This window comes from Grampus griseus (assembly GCF_964374135.1).
Source record: "Grampus griseus genome assembly, chromosome: 20".
NCBI lineage: Eukaryota > Metazoa > Chordata > Mammalia > Artiodactyla > Delphinidae > Grampus > Grampus griseus.
Genome location: NC_139014.1, coordinates 49,897,192 through 49,915,980, shown reverse-complemented (window position 1 = coordinate 49,915,980; position 18,789 = coordinate 49,897,192). Strand labels below are relative to the sequence as shown.

The window sequence follows — 18,789 nt, the reverse complement described above, 5'->3', positions numbered from 1 at the left end:
CTGGAAAACATTTTTTTTTTTACAGTCATTCATTTATTTATTTTTTCGCGGTACGCGGACCTCTCACTGTTGTGGCCTCTCCCGTTGCGGAGCACAGGCTCCGGACGCACATGGCTCATGGGCCCAGCCGCTCCACAGCATGTGGGATCTTCCCGGACCGGGGCACGAACCCGTGTCCCCTGCATCGGCAGATGGACTCTCAACCACTGCACCACCAGGGAAGCCCTGGAAAACATTTTTTAAAGCTCATTTGGTTTCTCTTTTTTAAAAGATAATATATGAAAGAATTTTAGTAACTATAAATTGCTGTGTAGTTATTTTATAATTGCTTGTAACCATGGAAATATAGTTATTTGATTTGGAAAGTTTTGCTTTCATAGCTTGACTCCATACAAACATCTGTTGGGTGCTAGATACTGTACCCGGCACTAGAGAGGCAAAGAAATTCAGTTCAGTGTTTGCCCCAAGGAGATCAGTCTGGTACTAGAGACAGCATGTATATAGTTACAAAGATTGTGGGAGGCAGCACAGGGTAGAATCAGTGATTTTTCAGATTTATTTTAACAGTGGAAACTTTTCCAAAGAGCTTTTATGCAGAAATCCAATATATAAACAGATAAAAAACAGAATCCTGCCTATTTGGCCTCCTCTCTGTCCTCATTCCTACTGTTTGAAACCATTGGTGTGGAAGTCAGAGACAAATCGGGTTTGCATCCTGGCCCTGCCACTGTTTAGCTGTTTGACCTTGAATACATGCTTTAACCTTAGTGAACTTGTTTCCTCAACTGTTAAATAAGTATATTAGTTTTTTTGCTGGGTATTGTAAGAATTAAACATTGCAGGAAAAGGGCCCAGCATATAAAGTCATTCCGTAAATGGTAGCTATTAGGATTATATGTACATGACACAGTGAGATTAAAGAAGAGTAGGGAGTAGGCTGGCTAAGGAGGGCTTCACAGAGGTGGTGATGCGCTGCCTTCAGGCTGAATCTTTTTTAAAGTATTTATTTATTTATTTATTTTGGCTGCGCCGGGCCTTAGTTGAGGCATGTGGATTTCTTAGTTGTGGTATGGCTATGCGGGATCTAGTTCCCCTACCAGCGATTGAACCTGGGCCCCCTGCGTTGGGAGCGTGGAGTCTCACGCACTGGACCACCAGGGAAGTCCCCTTCAGGCTGAATCTTGAAGGGAAATGAAAAATTGCAAAACATATGGGTGAGAGGCATGCACCCAAAGTGAAATATATCCATAATGAAGACTTCGGTATGTGGAATGCTGCCTCATTATCCCTTTCTGGAGATAAATGGCCTCACCTGAGTTCTACATAGCTTTTCCTTACAGTCTTTGACTCACACTTTAGTATTAGGCTGGGTTAAGCCAGGGTGAGAGTCGCTGACTTTCCTTGGTTAATTAAATTGGCTACTTAACTAAAGGAAAAAGTACTCTAAACCTGAATTTGTAAGCCGTGTCTTGGTTATAATGTAATGATGCATTTATAGACAAAGTCCTTCCTAACTGCAGTTGCATTAGTGTACTGAAAATTAGGATCCCTGTGTCCTCCTTTGAGGTCTTAATATAGATCTTTGTAAATGTTTACTTCAGTAGGTAGGTAAGGGTTTTTTTTTTGCCTGAGATTCAGATATATGAGACTACTGCTGTGGATAAATTGCAGGTGGATGTATTTACTTTGGATTTTGAGAAAGAGAACTAGCAAATTAGTTTCTAGAAAAAGCTGATGAAACATCACTGGATGCGTTTTCTACCTCAACAATGATTTTTCTTTTTTAATTTTAAAATTTTATTATTTTTTAAAATGTTTATTTTATTTCTTTATTTTTTGGCTACATATTTTTTGGTCTCAGTTGTGGCATGCGGGCTTCTCTCTAGTTGTGGTGCACAGGCTCTCTAGTTGAGGCACACGGGCTCAGTAGTTGCGGCGCACGGGCTTAGTTGCCCCGCGGCACATGGGATCTTAGTTTCCTGACCAGGGATTGGTCCCCTTCATTGGAAGGTGGATTCTTAACCACTGGACCACCAGGGAAGTCCCTTGATTTTTCTTTTTTATAACAATCAGATTTTAGGCAAAACATTTCAGTGTGATAGGCTAACAAATGGAGGTGTATTAAACAAAATAGAGAAGATATGGAAATATCTATCTTAGTGTCTTTCTGTATCTCCTTTGTGTGTGTGGGGTGTGTGTGTGTGTGTGTGTGTGTGTGTGTGTAAAATCATACAGCACTTACTGTTCTAAATGTATCAACTCATTTAATCTGCCTGACAACCCTATGAAAGAGATATTACTGTTAATTAAAAATAGACTATCAGATAACTTCATTTGTCTAGATAAGGGGGCTTGCCATACTATGGCTGGCAAGCCAAATTCTGCCTTCTACTTTTTTTTTTTTAATGATGAGAGATTACATCTATTTATTTATTATTTTTGGCTGCATTGGGTCTTCGTTTCTGCGCGTGGGCTTTACCTAGTTGCGGCGAGTGGGAGCTACTCTTCGTTGTGGCGCACGGGCTTCTCATTGCAGTGGCTTCTCTTGTTGCGGAGCATGGGCTCTAGGCACACAGGCTACAGTAGTTGTGGCATGAGGCCTCAGTAGTAGCATGCAGGCTCTAGAGCGCAGGCTCAGTAGTTGTGGCACACGGGCTTAGTTGCTCTGTGGCATGTGGGATCTTCCTGGACCAGGCAGGGCTTGAATCCATGTCCCCTGCATTGGCAAGTGGATTCTTAACCACTGTGCCTTCGTGCTAAGAGTGATTTTTACAGTTTTTAGTGGTTGGAAAGAAGCAAAATAATATTTTGTAAAAATTTTTATACAATTTATTTTCTAAAATAATTCCAAATTTTAATTTTATAAATCAATAATAATTTATTTAAAAGTTACATGAAATTGAAATTTCATTGTCCATAAAGTTTTATTGAAACAGAGACCCACATATTCCACATACATTATTTATTGTTGTTAATTTCTTGCTACAGAAACCATAAGGTCCAAAAACTTAAAATATTTACTGTCTGGCACTTTATAGAAAGTTTGCTGACCCCTGGTGTAGATTCAAAGGAAAGGAGATAGAATCCAGACAAAAAGCGACAAAATAATATAGTTACAAAAGAATGTGTCTTTATTAGACACATGCCAGGAATATGAGGACGACACAGAGATGTATGATGAACAAGCCAGCAGTATTTTCTTGAAGAATTAAAAAAAATCTTTAATAACAGCTTAACTATAATGAAAAATACTTAGTTATTTCAAAGTGTTGTATTGACCTCTTTTTCCTGTTGATATAAAATTTCTCCTCCAGATATATCTGAAGGGCTTTGTAAATATTTCTTTGAATTTGGGTGACAGTTGTTGCAGTTACCATTGAAATCTGAGTACCTTGGCCTCCTGATTTGATTTTTGCCCTTGGAACACAGATGAGTTCTGACACTTGATTTCTCAATTTCCCCTTCTTTATAATTTTGCTTTTGGCCCTTTAGGACTGGCTGTAGTCTGTAATGTTGAATATATGGTTCTCTGCTAAGGATGTGTATCAAAATCATCTGGAGAAAATTTTAAAATTTAGATGGCGTCTCAGAATCTCTGAGGAGAAGGTCTAGCCAAGATTATTTTCAGGATGTTTCTCAGGGGGTTCTAACGTACACTCCTGGTTAAAATCCATAGTTACTTCCTTCAACTATTTTAGTAAATCCTATTTGAAAAAAAATACATATGTGGCATTTATTGTTCTGTGTCCCAGAGGTGTTTTTCAACCTAAAGAATCATTGCCTAAATTTTTTTTTTTCATTGCCTAAATTTATGTATACTCACAGAGGTCATCAGCATCAGTTTGGTAAATTCATTTTCTCTTTTGATGTCACTCAATAGAATAGTAGAATACAAGTTGGAATTCACATTAGAGAGCAAGTAGTATAATTTAGTATTCTTTATTTTTATGAGATATTTATTTGGCATCATAGAATCCCAGTGAATCTGGAAATAATGGATTTAATGAGGTAGAACACAATTTATATGAGACTCAATATTTTTAGAAGGAATAGTTCATTTTGTTTTGTCAGTAGTTCTATCAGGCTGTATGCCTGTAAAACAACTGTTTAAATAGTAGATCTTTTCCTCTTGTTTTCATTTAAGTGTATTTTGACACCAGAGTGAAGTTAAAAGAAAAAAGTGACCTGCAACCTCTAAAAGCATACTAAAACAACAAGTGTTTGTCTTTTTTCACATTCTATTTCACTGTTTACAGGCATACACAGTTGTATCACACAGAAAACTGATTTGAGATAAAAAGCACTAGAAAGCGATATACAATAAAATCTAAGCAGGTCAGTCAGAATTCCATTTCTTAGGAACCATCAGATGTTCCAAATGGCTTCATGCCTTAAGTCAGAGAGGGATTTTAATCAACAGAGAAACGATCTTTGGAACTTCCCTGGTGGTGCAGTGGTTAAGAGTCCACCTGCCAGTGCAGGAGACCGGGTTCGATCCCTGGTCCGGGTGGATCCCACATGCCATGGAGCAGCTGAGTCTGTGTGCCACAACTACTGAGCCTGTGCTCTAGAGCCCGCGAGCCACAACTACTGAGCCCACGCGCCACAACTACTGAAGTCTGTGCGCCTGGAGCCCATGCTCCACAGCAGGAGAAGCTACCTCAATGAGAAGCCCACGCACCACAACGAAGAGTAGCCCCTGCTTGCCGCAACTAGAGAAAGCCCACATGCAGCAACGAAGACCCAATGTAGTCAAAAAATAAATAAGAAAAAAACAAGCGATCTTTGAGCACCCATCAACAGGTGAACACTGCTGGGTTGAAGATTATATCTAGCATGAGTTTAATGGGTGTGCTGTGAGAATGAGGAGGCATCCTGATTAATGTCCGTAAAGGGAAAGCCAAGAATGATGAGGTAGACCGGCCAAGAAAAAGAAACAAGGAGAGGAAGAGAAGAGCTGAAAGGTCAACAGTAATGAGATGGCACTTGTAAGTTGCAATGGCAGTGAATATCAAAAACTTAGTGGAGAGAGTGATGAAGAAACAGAGGACAGGAGAGTTCTCAGTTATCTGTTTTGTGCCTCAGTAGTAGCCCTTTGTTCAGGACATCTCTCTTGTCAGTTTTAAGTGGGACTCAGTATTTTACATTTGATAACCGTTGAAGGCATTGATTTACCTGGAGAGTATCCAGGGAGTAGTGTTTAAGCAGTATGAGGGGTGAAGAGTATTCATTCCAGTAGAGTTTAGTGATAGGCTAAGGCTATAATAATAAAGGCTGCTATATTATTATAACAGAACTGAGGGTTTGAGGGCACTTTGTTAGGGTTCTCCAGCAAAACAGAACCAATAGGATTTACGTATAAATTTAAAAGGAAAAAGTGACCACAGTCAATCGCCGGGAGAGGGAGAGAAAGGGGAGGGAGAGATTTTAAGAAATTGGCTCATGTGGTTGTGAAGGTTGGTAAGTCCAAAATTTGCAGGGTAGGCTGGCTGGCTGGTGAGCCAGGGAAGAGTTGATGTTGCAGCTCCACGTCCAAAGGCATCTCGGGGGATGTGTAAGTCTTTCTCTTAAGGCCTTCAACAGATTGGATGAGGCCCACCCACATCTGCTTTACTCAGAGTCTACTGATTGAAATGTTCATCTCGTCTTAAAAATACTTTATCTCCTTTCTTCAGATTTATAATCTAAAGCTGTAGAGCATCTATTTGCAACACTTGCCTTTAATATTAAGAGTTACTAGACTTGAGATTGGTAGGAGTAATTCTCAGTAGAAAAGGTGATATCTTAATCATTGGTCCAAGGCTAATTGAAAAATGCAGAGTATTTTGGATGAGTGACTTAAATCTTGCAAAATGAAATATGGTAGTCAGTTGTAACTAATAGGAAAGTGAGGAAATGGTGCAGCTGTTGGAAGAATTTTACTTTTTCAAAAAGTGAACTATGCCTGAGCTTAGTCTGTCCCTCAATTATGAACCAACCTGGTCTTTTTTTGCTTTAGTTTTTGTTACTGCCTGCCAATAGCAGGTCCTAGTGAATCATGGACCTCCAAGCTGAAGGAGAATAAGAACAAGTAGACATTAAAGCCTAGGTATTTGAGGGACTTCCCTGGTGATCCAGTGGTTAAGACTCTGTGCTCCCAGTGCAGGCGGCCTGGGTTCGATCCCTGGTCAGCAAACTAGATCCCGCATGCTGCAGCTAAGACCCAGTGCGGCCAAGTAACTAAATAAATTAAACAAACAGACAAACAAACAAAAAACCTAGGTATTTGATTAAGAACTTTCAGTGATCTAACATTTTCAAATTGTGAGGATAGGGGAAATCTAACTTCTTCATGTTAATTGTTCACGCAGACCACAAGATACTGCAAGGACAATTAATGTTTTAGTTACTTTTGTCATCTTATTTGTTATTAGAAAACAGTTTCAGAACTCTAGAAGCTTATCTCTGTAGGTGGGAGAGTGAGGAAATGACAAAAATTGATTTAAGGAAATGAAGTTACTCTCGGGGATACTTTGTTGTCTGATGTAATCTTACAGAATTAAACTGTAAATTTAAAAATTTAAGTTTGACTGGGGTATTTTTCAGAATATGCAATGCATTGATTTCATAGGTAAGTGTACCTATTTTTTTTTTCATTATTTGACTGCATTGTAGTATGGCACTAATGATGTAGTTTTAAACATTGTTTTTACCTAGAGTAATAGTCAAAGTCAAATATTGAGAACTTAGAGAAACCTGTAACCTCATGTCTGATGCTGTGATAAGGAGCATCTTCTGAAGTGATGAAGAATTTGCTGGCACACCCAAAATACCCACCACTATTTACACGGATGAGTCGGTACAGTGAGGACTGTGCAAATCAAAACACATATGTGTATGTTCTGTTGGGTTAGTTGTACGGAAATCAGAATGATTTGGATGGTGCAGACAATTTGGGGATGGTGAGAGGAAGAGAAGACAGCACAAGTGAAAAAACATTTCTCATCCAGGGGCCAGGACCATTTTTGGGGAGATGACTGCTTCAGTTTTCATTTCTCGTGAAGCACACAGTTTATGAAGAAACAGGAGATTCTATTTAACTCTAGAAAACTAGTATGAAAAGGTACTCAATAATTCTTCTGCCTTGCCTCATTGCTGTATCTGGAATATATTATTTGGATTAGGGTTATGAGCTATAATATAATATGTGCTATTCAAGGAAGGTAGATAATTTGCTGACCCTCTTTATTTTATTTTTTTAAAAAATATACCCCTTTCTCTTAGCTGTCATCATTCATTCATTCATTCATTTATGGCTGCGTTGAATCTTCGTTGCTGTGCAAGGGCATTCTCTAGTTGCAGCGAGCGGGGGCTACTCTTGGTTGTGGTGCGCGGGCTTCTCATTGCGGTGGCTTTTCTTGTTGCAGAGCATGGGCTCTAGATGTGCGGGCTTCATTAGTGGCACGTGGGCTTAGCTGCTCCACGGCATGTGGGATCTTTCTGGATCAGGGCTCGAACCCGTGTCCCCTGCGTTGGCAGGCAGATTCTTAACGACTGCACCACAAGGGAAGCCATGCTGACCCTCTTTAAATAAGGCATTGTTGAGTGACAATTTCATGAGAGCAGGAACCATTGGTAATCACTTAATGTACATCTAATAATAAGTAAATCTGACAGTTTCCATTTTTTATGTCAGTACACCTCTACTGTTACCATATAATTGGCTGTTTATGTTTTCCCTCAGACACATCCTTTATTTTCTGTATTGTTTTCCCCTATTTCATAAACTCCTGGTTAGCAAAGAACAATGTAGATTTTTAGTGAAATAATATTTTATAAAGGTGTTTTGTGTGTGTGTGTGTGTCTGTGTCTGTGTTGACATAGGATTTATTTTAAATAGTTGTTCGTTTGGCCTTCCCTGGTGGCACAGTGGTTAAGAATCCGCCTGCCAGTGCAGGGGACACGGGTTTGAGCCCTGGTCCGGGAAGATCCCACATGCCGCAGAGCAACTAAGCCCGCAAGCCACAACTGCTGAGTCTGCGCTCTAGAGCCCGTGAGCCACAGCTCCTGAGCCCACATGCCACAACTGCGGAAGCCTGCGCACCTAGAGCCTGTGCTCCGCAACAAGAGAAGCCACTGCAGTGAGAACCCCGTGCACCACAATGAAGAGTAACCCCCGCTCGCCGCAACTAAAGAAAGCCCGCGCGCAGCAACGAACACCCAACACAGCCAAAACTAAATAAATCAAAAAAAAAAAAGTTCTTTGTTTAAAAAGCCAAAAATTTTTAAAGTTTGGCTTTCAGCACATATCCAAGTCACTGTAATGGCCTTCAGAAATATTAAAATCATAAACATCAGTGAACACTCTAAGTCTTCCTTAAACATAATATGACAAGTTCCAGTCTAGTACTCTTTAAGGCAAAGTTGTGTCAGTCCTCATAATTTTGACATTTTGTAGTGCTTATAATTTGAGATCAATGTAACATTCCCCCAAAATGCTGTTGTGTAAGCATCATTACTTCAAAACTGTATGTAATACTGTGTTACCAGGAAGAGAGAATAATACAGAAGAATTCTGCATTGCATAGAAATAAAACTCTGCTAAAATAAAACTGTAAAAAACTCTACTAAAAGCCTTTCATAAAAAAATGTAACAACCTTCTGCTTTAGTTTCCTTGAAGCTGGAAACTGATCTCAAAATTTGAAGCCTTAACATCACAGTGCCTCAAATTCTAGGATATTCTTTTGATTTACACCAATTTTACATGAGGCTGATTGTCCCATTTTAAGAATGGTCTAAGTATTGTGATTTTCTTCTTTTTAATAAATATTCAACTGGAAAATCCCTGGGTAAAACCTTACCAATCAATATGTTAATATTGAAGGCTTTAGCATTTAAAACAATATTGTTTGAGCAGAAAATTCCCATTAGCCTTGAAGCTTTCAGTCCCTAACTTTCGGACCAAAAGCTCTCATTGCAATGGGGTGAAATTGAGAGCTGTGTGGTGGACTTTATTTCCCACCTTGGTAAAACTAGACTTCTGCAGATCTTGTAGCTCTGTCCTGTCCGTGTAGTCTCTTTCAGTGTGTTACCACTTTGTATTGTAGTTTTCCAGGTAATTTTTAACGTAACTAACTATTGATACACAGCCTAATACAAAAGAATTTGACAGGAGAAAAATTTCAAATTGTTTGCTCAGAGATTATAGGACGGTATTATTGTTGTTGAAATATCTGTCTCAAGTGTGAATCCGTTAGCAGTGAGCCTTGGTGTCCTTGGGAAGTCCATGGGAGATAAAAGAACTTGCAAACTTGGCTAAGTGTGAAACCTTAGCCAATGTTTTTAACACATAGAAACAAAATGAGAGGAACTTTAATAATTTACTCACCATCCTGATTTGTAAGATTATTTTTTAATATTCTCTTACTTCTCTTTTCTTTTTTACTTTTCTTCTTTCTCTTTCTGTGGTGAGGTACTTATCCAAGTCATAAACATTGTTGTCTAGGAGAGCTGCACTGGTGTAGCAGAAAAGTGGATATAGTATTAGAATACAGAATACTTAAGAATTCTGCATTCCAGAAAGCATACTGAAGAAGCCTCTGTTTCTAGTGCTCAGGCAACACAGATCTGATCTCTTAAGAACGTCTGGATATTGACAAACCAAACTCTTCTTTGCAAATGAACAAACCAAACTCTTTGAAATATGTTTGTGATATATACAAGTAGCTTAGAGGGGATTATTGAAGTACTGCCAAAATACATTTCAAAAATGATAAGTCTTTTCATTCATTATGTTGACTTCGGAAGGATTTGTGAACCCCCTTAAAATGCATGTATGTAATATTTTGTTTATCTTCATATGTCCTTTTATGAGGGAAGAGGTCTTGGCTTTCATCACATTCTCAAAGGAGTCCAGACTCCTTTGTTATCAGTTATCAGACTCATAAACAAAAGTAGAGAATAATAACCATTCATTATCCATCTTCAACAGTTATCAACTCAAAGCTAATATTGTTTCATATATGTCCCTCCATCCACACTTCCAAATTTTTTGAAGCAAATCCCAGACATGTTATTCCACTGATAAAATTTTCATTGTATATTTCTAAACGACTTTAAAAAATAATCACGATACCGTTGTCCCTTGAAAAACTCAGTTATTCTTTAATATCATCAGACATCCAGTCAATGTTCACATTTCCCCAAATGTTTGTTAATTGGTTTGTTTTACAAAAATTATTTATTTTACACTTTCTAAAAGTTCAGATCTAAGTAAGGTCAGTGAAGTCCAATGGTTATATCACTTATCTCTTTTAATATATAGGTTTCCCTTTCCAACTCTTTTTTAAATTTCCTTGGAATTTATTTGAAGAAACTGGGTCATTTTATAGGGCTTTTCACAATCTGGATTTTGCTGGTTATATCCCCATGGTGTCTTTAACATATTCTTCTGCCCTCTATACGTCTTGCAAATTGATAGTTGGAGCCAGAGACTTGAACAGATTCAGATTTGATTTTGTGGCAAGAATACTTTATAGGTGGCGTGTTGTTATTCTGTCAGTGGATACATCATGTCTGGTTGTTTCATTGTTTGCCTTTGGTTAATTAGGGGGTGAAAATGGTCATATTAAAATTATTCATTCCTTTATTTCTCTTGAGTCTTTTTTTTTCTCCACCATTAGCATTTAAGCATCTCGCTTGGTTGAGAAAAACAACAACCCAGAAAAACTGCTTTTTAACATTTCCATCTGTTTCTAAGATTTTTATTCATGGTACCATCTTTACTTCATCTTCTTGCACTCATCAGCCCATTTGGATGTGGATTTTGCGGTGTTGAACCATGCCCTTACCATTTTACTGAAACCATTCTTATCAAGGTTATCAGTGGGAGCTCTATACTGAATGGAACAGACCCATTTCAGACCTTATTTTACTTGACAGTTGGGTAACTTTGGGTATTGTTGGTTGCCTCTCCTTGAAATACTTCCTTGGCTTGTGACATATTCTCTCTTCTTTTTACTTTTACCTCTTTAATTGCTTCCTCTTAGCCTCTGTTGTAGACTCTTACGTGTTGGTGTTGCTCTGCCTGGCTCTAGGCTAGGGCTTCTGCTCATTGTACTCTACACATTCTCCATAGGTCATCTCATCCTTTGTCATGGCTTCAGTTATACTGTCTCTTAGCTGGTAAGTACCAGACCTTTTTTTTTCCCCCCATAGGTTGGTTATTTTCAGAACTGACTTGGTTGTACAGCTTCTGACTAGAAATCTCACAGGCACCTTGGATTCAGTGTATCTAAAGATGGAATGAGTCACACTTACTTCTTCATCCCCTCACACATAGTTCTACTTAGTTCAACTTATTTCTAATCTAGAAATCTAGAAGTTTTTTGAGTTGACTTCTTGACTGACCTTTTACTCTCACCTTTCTAGTTCTCTTTATTTACTGCTGCTATTCTAGTGTAGATCTCCATCATCTATCACCTTCATTACTGCAAGCCTTCTATCTGGTTTCTTCCTTTCCCGTCCTTATGGTCCATTCTTCACTATATAAATGAGAATGATTTTTCTAAAAAACTTATCTAATGGTTTACCATTGTCCCTAGGATAAATTGTAAAGACCAGAGCTTGTTTTGTGGCCTAGCCTGTGCTTACCTCTTCAGCTTTATCTTTTTAAAAATTTATTTATTCATTCATTCATTCATTTATTTAGTCTGTGTTGGGTCTTCGTTGCTGTGCGTGGGCTTTCTGTAGCTGCTGCGAGTGGGGGCTACTCTTCGTTGTGGTGCGTGGGCTTCTCATTGCGGTGGCTTCTCTTGTTGCGGAGCACGGGCTCTAGGCGCGCGGGCTTCAATAGTTGTGGCACGCAGGCTCAGTAGCTGTGGCTCCCAGGCTGTAGAGCGCAGGCTCAGTAGTTGTGGCGCACAGGCTTAGTTGCTCTGCTGCATGTGGGATCTTCCCGGACCATGTCTCGAACCCGTGTCCCCTGCATTGGCAGGCGGATTCTTAACCACTGTGCCGCTAGGGAAGTCCCAAAATTATTTCTTGATTAAAGGCATTGGTTAAGAAGGCATGAGATTGCTAAATGGCTTGTTTACATTATAAGTAATATCAGCTATTCTAAGATCACTAGTAACTAATATTCAATCTTGAAGGTTACTTCAGTTATGGTTGGAACCTTTGGCTTGTGGACAGTTTCTGAAGTACTTATCTTTGTTACTTTTTTCAGGTAATGCTTCTTTTTGTAAATTAGAAAATTTGTTTTTTTTATCATTAATGGAAAATTATTGTCTTCTCTAGAAGTTGTATGTTAATATTCAAAATTTAATAAAATTGGTATCAATATATCTAGTAGGTGACATGGTTGTGAGTGGGTAAATTTTAAAATAGTGTTCTTTTGGCTCAGTAAACTATTAAAGATAATTTAAAATTCGTAAAATGACTATTTTAGCATTGATTTTCACAGTAGGTTAAAAAACATCATCTGATACTCATATTACCATCATAGTAATACCTCACCTTTGAAAGTGTATACTGCAAATAATAATTTAGAAATAATTTAAATTCTAAGTGAAAGAAATAATCTTTCTCTCTTTCTTCTTAGGTGGAATGAACCTTACTTGTTGAATATCTCCTGGTTACTCGTTGGATTCACTTGTGGAAGAATCATTTTCCCCTGCGTGGAAGCCACTTAGTGGCATATTTAATTATAAATCCAGGGATTGCAAAGTTTTTTGATTTCCCAAAGGAGGGACATACCACTATATCAAATAAGCTTGACATTACAGCCAAAATGGTGCTGTCCCAGAGACAACGAGATGAACTGTAAGTTTTTCTGTTTTGTGATTTTTAAAAAATCCTCTCATAAAGGACAAAGTAGTAAATTAAAATACAGCTTTGGGAGACATATTCTAAATTAAAACTATTGTTATGAGAGTTCAAATATTGATTTGGACTATTTGGTCTGATTTTAAAACTGGATCTTATTTTGACATAGTATTATTTACCCATTTGACATAAACGTGTATATGTTTAAAGCAGAGCAAACAAGTAAGTTAGTTGGGATAAGTTCTATCCTAAGCGTGTATTAACTATCTTTTGTTTAATAGGAAGGTAGGTGCTTCAAAGCTCTTCAAAATTTTTTTGTCTGGAATCCGTGTATTAGAAAAATGAAAGCTTTTTTGTTGTTTTTACTGCTAATGCCTTTCCTTTTTGTCTTACTGTGTTATCTTTTATCATCCAATGGCTATTGTATTTGAACTTTATGAGGTGGCTAGTATAGTTAATGCAAGTGCATTAATGAAAGAAGCATGAAATGATTTGACTACTGCTATTTTATAGTATCTTACAGCATCCCATATTTTATAATATTCTATTTTTGTAGGTGAGGAAATAGGGGGAACATTTAACTTCATGTTCTAGATATTTAAAAGATTTTCTGGGCTTCCCTGGTGGCGCAGTGGTTGAGAGTCCGCCTGCTGATGCAGGGGACACGGGTTCGTGCCCCGGTCCGGGAAGATACCACGTGCCATGGAGCAGCTGGGCCTGTGAGCCATGGCCGCTGAGCCTGTGCATCCAGAGCCTGTGCTCTGCAACGGGAGAGGCCCGCGTACCACAAAAAAAAAATAAATAAATAAAAATAAAGATATAATAAAAGATTTTCTGTGGGTTTTAAAAAATTTCATTTGGAAATAATTTCAAATCTATAGAGAAGTTGTAAGATTAGTACAAAGAATACTCATACATTTTATCCAAATTCACCTATTGTTATTTTTTACCATTTTCTCTATCATTTGCACTCTAGTTGTGTGTACAGTATTTTTTTTTTAATTGGAGTATAATGCTTTAAAATATTGTGTTAGTTTCTGCTGTACAATGAAGTGAATAAGCTATATGTATACCTCCATCTCCTCCCTCTTGGACCTTCCTCCCACGCCCTGCCCATTCCACCCATCTGGGTCATCACAGAGCACCGAGCTGAACTCCCTGTGCTATATACAGCAGGTTCCCACTAGCTATCTATTTTATACATGGTAGTATATATATGTCAATCCTAATCTCCCAATTCGTCCCACCCTCCCCTTCCCCCCACCCATGTCCACATGTCCGTTCTCTACATCTGCGTCTCTATTCCTTCCCTGGATATAGGTTCATCTGTACCATTTTTCTGGCTTCCACATATATGAGTTAATATACGATATTTGTTTTTCTCTTTTGACTTACTTCACTCCACAGTATTTTTTTTAAAACCATTTGAGAGTAAGTTGCATGCATGAACGACCTTTCCCCCAGGTACTTCACTGTGCGGTTCCTAAGAATAACTTTATTTTTTTATAAAACCACAGTACAGTTAGCAGTTTCAGTAAAATTTAACATCGTCACAATACTTTTTATTTAATCTACATCAATTTTGTTAATTGGGCCAATAATGTCCTTTATAGCATTTTTTCCCCCTCTCTGGTACACCATCCAGTCTAGGATTAAGTATATTTATTTGTCATGTCACTTTAGTCTCATTTAACCTGGAACATTTCCTCAACATTTCTTTGTTTTTTATGACATTAATATTTTTGAATAGTCTTTAAAAAAATTCTTTTTATTGAATGAAAGATTCTTTAAATTCTATAGTGCTTTACAATTTTCAGAAGCTTCACACATGATTTTATATAATCCCATAGTAACCCTTTTTTCCTCCCTACTCCTAAGTTGCCCCTTCCCCACTTCCGTCACCCCACTGGTAACTAACCACTGGCTTGTTCTCTATATCTGTGAGTCTGCTTCTTTTTTGTTTTATTCACTAGTTTGTTGTATTTTTTTTAGATTCCACATATCAATGATATCATACAGTATTTGTCTTTCTCTATCTGGATTAGGTCACTTAGCATAATGCCCTCCAAGTCCATCCACGTTGCTGCAAATGGCAAGATTTTCTTTCTTTTTTTTTGGCTGAGTAGTATTCCATTGTATATATATCACATCTTCTTTACCCATTCATCTGTTGGCAGACACTTAGGTTGCTTCCATACTTTGGCAATTGTAAGTAATGCTGCTATGAACATTGGGGTGCATGTATCTTTTCAAATTAGTATTTTTGCTTCTTTCAGTATGTACACAGGAGTAGAATTTCTGGGTCATAAGGTAGCTCTATTTTTAGTTTTTTGAGAAACCTCCTTACCTTTTTCCACAGTGGCTGCACCAATTTATATTCCCACCAACAGTGTATGAGGGTTCCCTTTTCTTGCCAGCGTTTGTTATTTGTGAGTCTTTTTTTTTTTTTAATAGAGTATTTCTCATTTTATGTTTGTCTGTTTCCTCATGATTAGATCCAGTTTATGCATTCTTGGACAGAATACTACATAAATAATTTTGTATTCTTTTCAGGATATCATATCTAGGGACACAGAATGTCCATTTGTCCCTCAATGATGATGTTAATTTTGATCACTCAGTCTAAATGTCTGATGTCTCCACTATATAGTTGCTTTTATTTCCTTTTCAGCAGATAAGTGGGGAGATATTTTAAGATCATGCAAACATTTTTCTTTCCTGTCGATAATTTCTCTCCTAGATTTAACATCCATTGATGATTCCTGCTTGAATGATTCTATACTACAGTGGTGGCAAAGTGATGATTTTCTAACCCCACTACTCATTCTGTATTTGTTAGCACTCAGCATTTTACTGTAATCAGTGGACCTTCTTTTTCTCCTTTTTATATACTTCTCTTTTCATTATTGGTATTAACTCATGGGTTCTTATATTTTCAGTTATCATTACTATTGTACTGTTTTGGTGCTTGAATTGTCCCAGATTGTCCCATAGGAGCCTCTTCAGTTGGCTCTTATCTATGCCCCTGTCATTTTTTGTGAGCACCTCCTTACTTTCTAGGATAACAGGATATTCCAAGCTTATTGTTTACCTATCCTGTCTTAACCTTAGAATCAGCTGTTGCTCTAGAAAGCCCTGGTTCCTCTTAGTGGGGAATGGTATTTGAGACCAAGGTATGGGCACTAAGTGTACTCATTACTACTGGGATGTCTTTGCTTCTGGGCCCTTTAAGTAGACAGAACTAGGACATACATGTATGTATTAACACATATACAGACCCCCAGCTCATATGTGTACTAAAGTTTCTCAGTCTTTGCACAGTTGACGTTTTGCGCCGAATAATTCTTTGCTGTGGGGGCTGTCCTGTACGCTCTTGGTTGTTTAGCAACACCCCTAGCTTCTACCCACTAGATGCCACAACCAAAAATATCTCCAGATGTTGCCACTGTCCTCTAGGAGGGCTGTCATACTTCCAAAATAGTTTTACTATATTACATACTACTACAAAAAACAAATCTCCTGGAAAGGGTCCAGAGTTTGTATGCAGTTTACCCGCATCCATCCTGCCCAAGACTGAGAGTATATAATCAAATACTGTGTTTGTAAGTTACGTGGATTTGTTTTGTACTGTTTTTTCTTCACTCTTCATGTAGTTATATCATTCATTTGAAATACAGTTGGGTTCATGTGTTCTAGTGTTTCAGTTTCTGTGTTTTGCATCACATCCCCTTCCCATCTTCTCTAGTTGCGGCGAGCTGGGGCTACTCTTCCTTGCGGTACACGGACTTAATTGCGATGGCTTCTCGTTGCAGAGCACGGGCTCTAGGTGTGCAGGCTTAGTAGTTGTGGCATGCGGGCTTCAGTAGTTGTGGCTCGCGGGCTCTAGAGCACAGGCTCAGTAGTTGTGGCACACAGGCTTAGTTGCTCCGCGGCATGTGGGATCTTCCTAGACCAGGGCTTGGACCCGTGTGCCCTGTGTTGGCAGGTGGATTCTTAACCACTGCACCACCAGGGAAGCCTGCAAATGTACTTTTATAAGCCTACAAATGTACTTTTATATTAATGAAGGCATGTCTGGTTTTTAATCATTCTTGTTTCTAAGTCACTTCAGATCCTTTTCTTCTAGATACCTGTGTGAGCTGACTGCAAGTCATGCTTATTACCCTCATAATCAGGATGAATATTTAAACATGGCCAAGAATAGAGCTTATATATATGTGTGTGTGTGTGTGTGTGTGTGTATATATATATAAATTTATTTATTTTTGGCTGCGTTGGGTCTTTGTTGCTGCACACGGGCTTTCTCTAGTTGCCGCGAGCGGGGGCTACTCTTTGTTGCAGTGCGCGGGCTTCTCATTGTGATGGCTTCTCTTGTTGTGGTAGGCCCGCGGGCTTCAGTAGTTGTGGCTCACAGGCTCTAGAGCGCAGGCTCAGTAGTTGTGGCGCATGGGCTTAGTTGCTCCGCGGCATGTGGGATCTTCCCGGACCAGGGCTCGAACCCATGTCCCCTGCATTGGCAGGTGAATTCTTAACCACTGCGCCACTGGGGAAGGCCCAAGAATAGAGCTTGTAATTTGGCTAAAAATCAGTTGAGAAGGGGAGAACCTAATTTCAGGTGGCCAAGTTTTTATAGAATTTGAGATAAGAATTGACTTAAAAGGGCTCATCAAGCAAAAAAAAATTGTCTTACAGATCTAAATGTAATTTTGGGAAGTAGATTTAGTGTCTTCCAATTTTTAGTAAGGCAATAAAATGAAGGGATTTGCTTTTTCTCCTGTTTTTGAAAATGATGTGCACATATATTTACTATGATAGCAAGAAACAAATGTTTATGTACCTCTTACAAGTAAGATATTTTTTGGCACCTCTGTTAGCCTTTGTAACATTTTAGCATTTCTGAAGGTTGGATAGCAGGCTATAAAATTCTTTGAGGTGTTTTTGGAAAAGAAATGAAATTAATTTTAACAAACTTGAAACAGGTAATTTGTGATTCAGCTCAGCAAATGTGTATTGCCTGCCTTCTGTGTTCTTACTACTCTAGGGCATATAAACATGAATAATAACATGAAAACATTTTTGTGGTTATGACAAACATCTTTATTTTATAGTAAATCGAGGATGGGAGAAATTAAAATTATCCAATTTTGTGACACTAATAGAGGCAGTTTTCTGACTTTAAGTTCACTATTCATTAAACAAAATTCCATTACCAAAATTAATATATGTCAAAAGTAAACATAACCCCCTACTTTCTCAGTCCCACTTTCCAGAAGTGTCCACCATCACCTCTGTATATTATAATTTTTTCACATATTTTCATGTTTTTACAAAAATTACATGAACATCTGTTTTTCCTTAAGAGTTATAAGATAGAATTATACTTTACAACCTGTTTTTAATACTTTTTGTCACCCTTTCTTTGAGTTTGGAAATGGTACTATCTGTTGTTAGTTCATCTAATAGCTACTTATAGCAAAATAAACTTATACCTCTATTTTTTTTTTTTTTTCCGCGATATGTGGGCCTCCCACTGTTGTGGCCTCTCCCTCCGCGGGGCACAGGCTCCGGATGCGCAGGCTCAGCGGCCATGGCTCACGGGCCCAGCCCCTCCACGGCACGTGGGATCTTCCCGGACCAGGGCACGAACCCGCGTCCCCTGCATCAGCAGGCGGACTCTCAACCACTGCGCCACCAGGGAAGCCCTCTATTGTTTTTTTTAATCAAATTTTACACATTGATTTCCCCCTATGAAAGATGAAGGAAGTCTGTTACTTTTATGTTGTCCTGGTTGATAATATTTGTACTGTTTGATTTGATGTTCACCCCTAGTTCCTTTGTGCCACAACTTTACCATTCTTGTATTTTTTAACAGCTGTAATGAAGTATAATTGATATACAAGTAACTGTACCTATTTAATGTGTACAATTTGATGAGTTTGGACCATTCTTGTATTCTTTTTTTTTTTTTTTTGCGTGGTACGCGG

The 18,789-nt window shown here is 38.3% G+C and overlaps 1 protein-coding gene across 2 annotated transcripts in view; it reads left to right on the top strand.

The window, feature by feature from the left end:
* Positions 1-18,789, top strand: part of PAFAH1B1 (platelet activating factor acetylhydrolase 1b regulatory subunit 1) — a 69,554-nt gene that overhangs the window by 17,784 nt on the left and 32,981 nt on the right. For both annotated transcript variants that reach the window (XM_082679597.1, XM_082679598.1), the window contains exon 2: positions 12,582-12,802. In XM_082679597.1, the coding sequence (XP_082535723.1) occupies positions 12,771-12,802 (32 nt within the window). In that variant the 5' untranslated portion in view covers positions 12,582-12,770. The remainder of the gene's footprint in view (positions 1-12,581; positions 12,803-18,789) is intronic.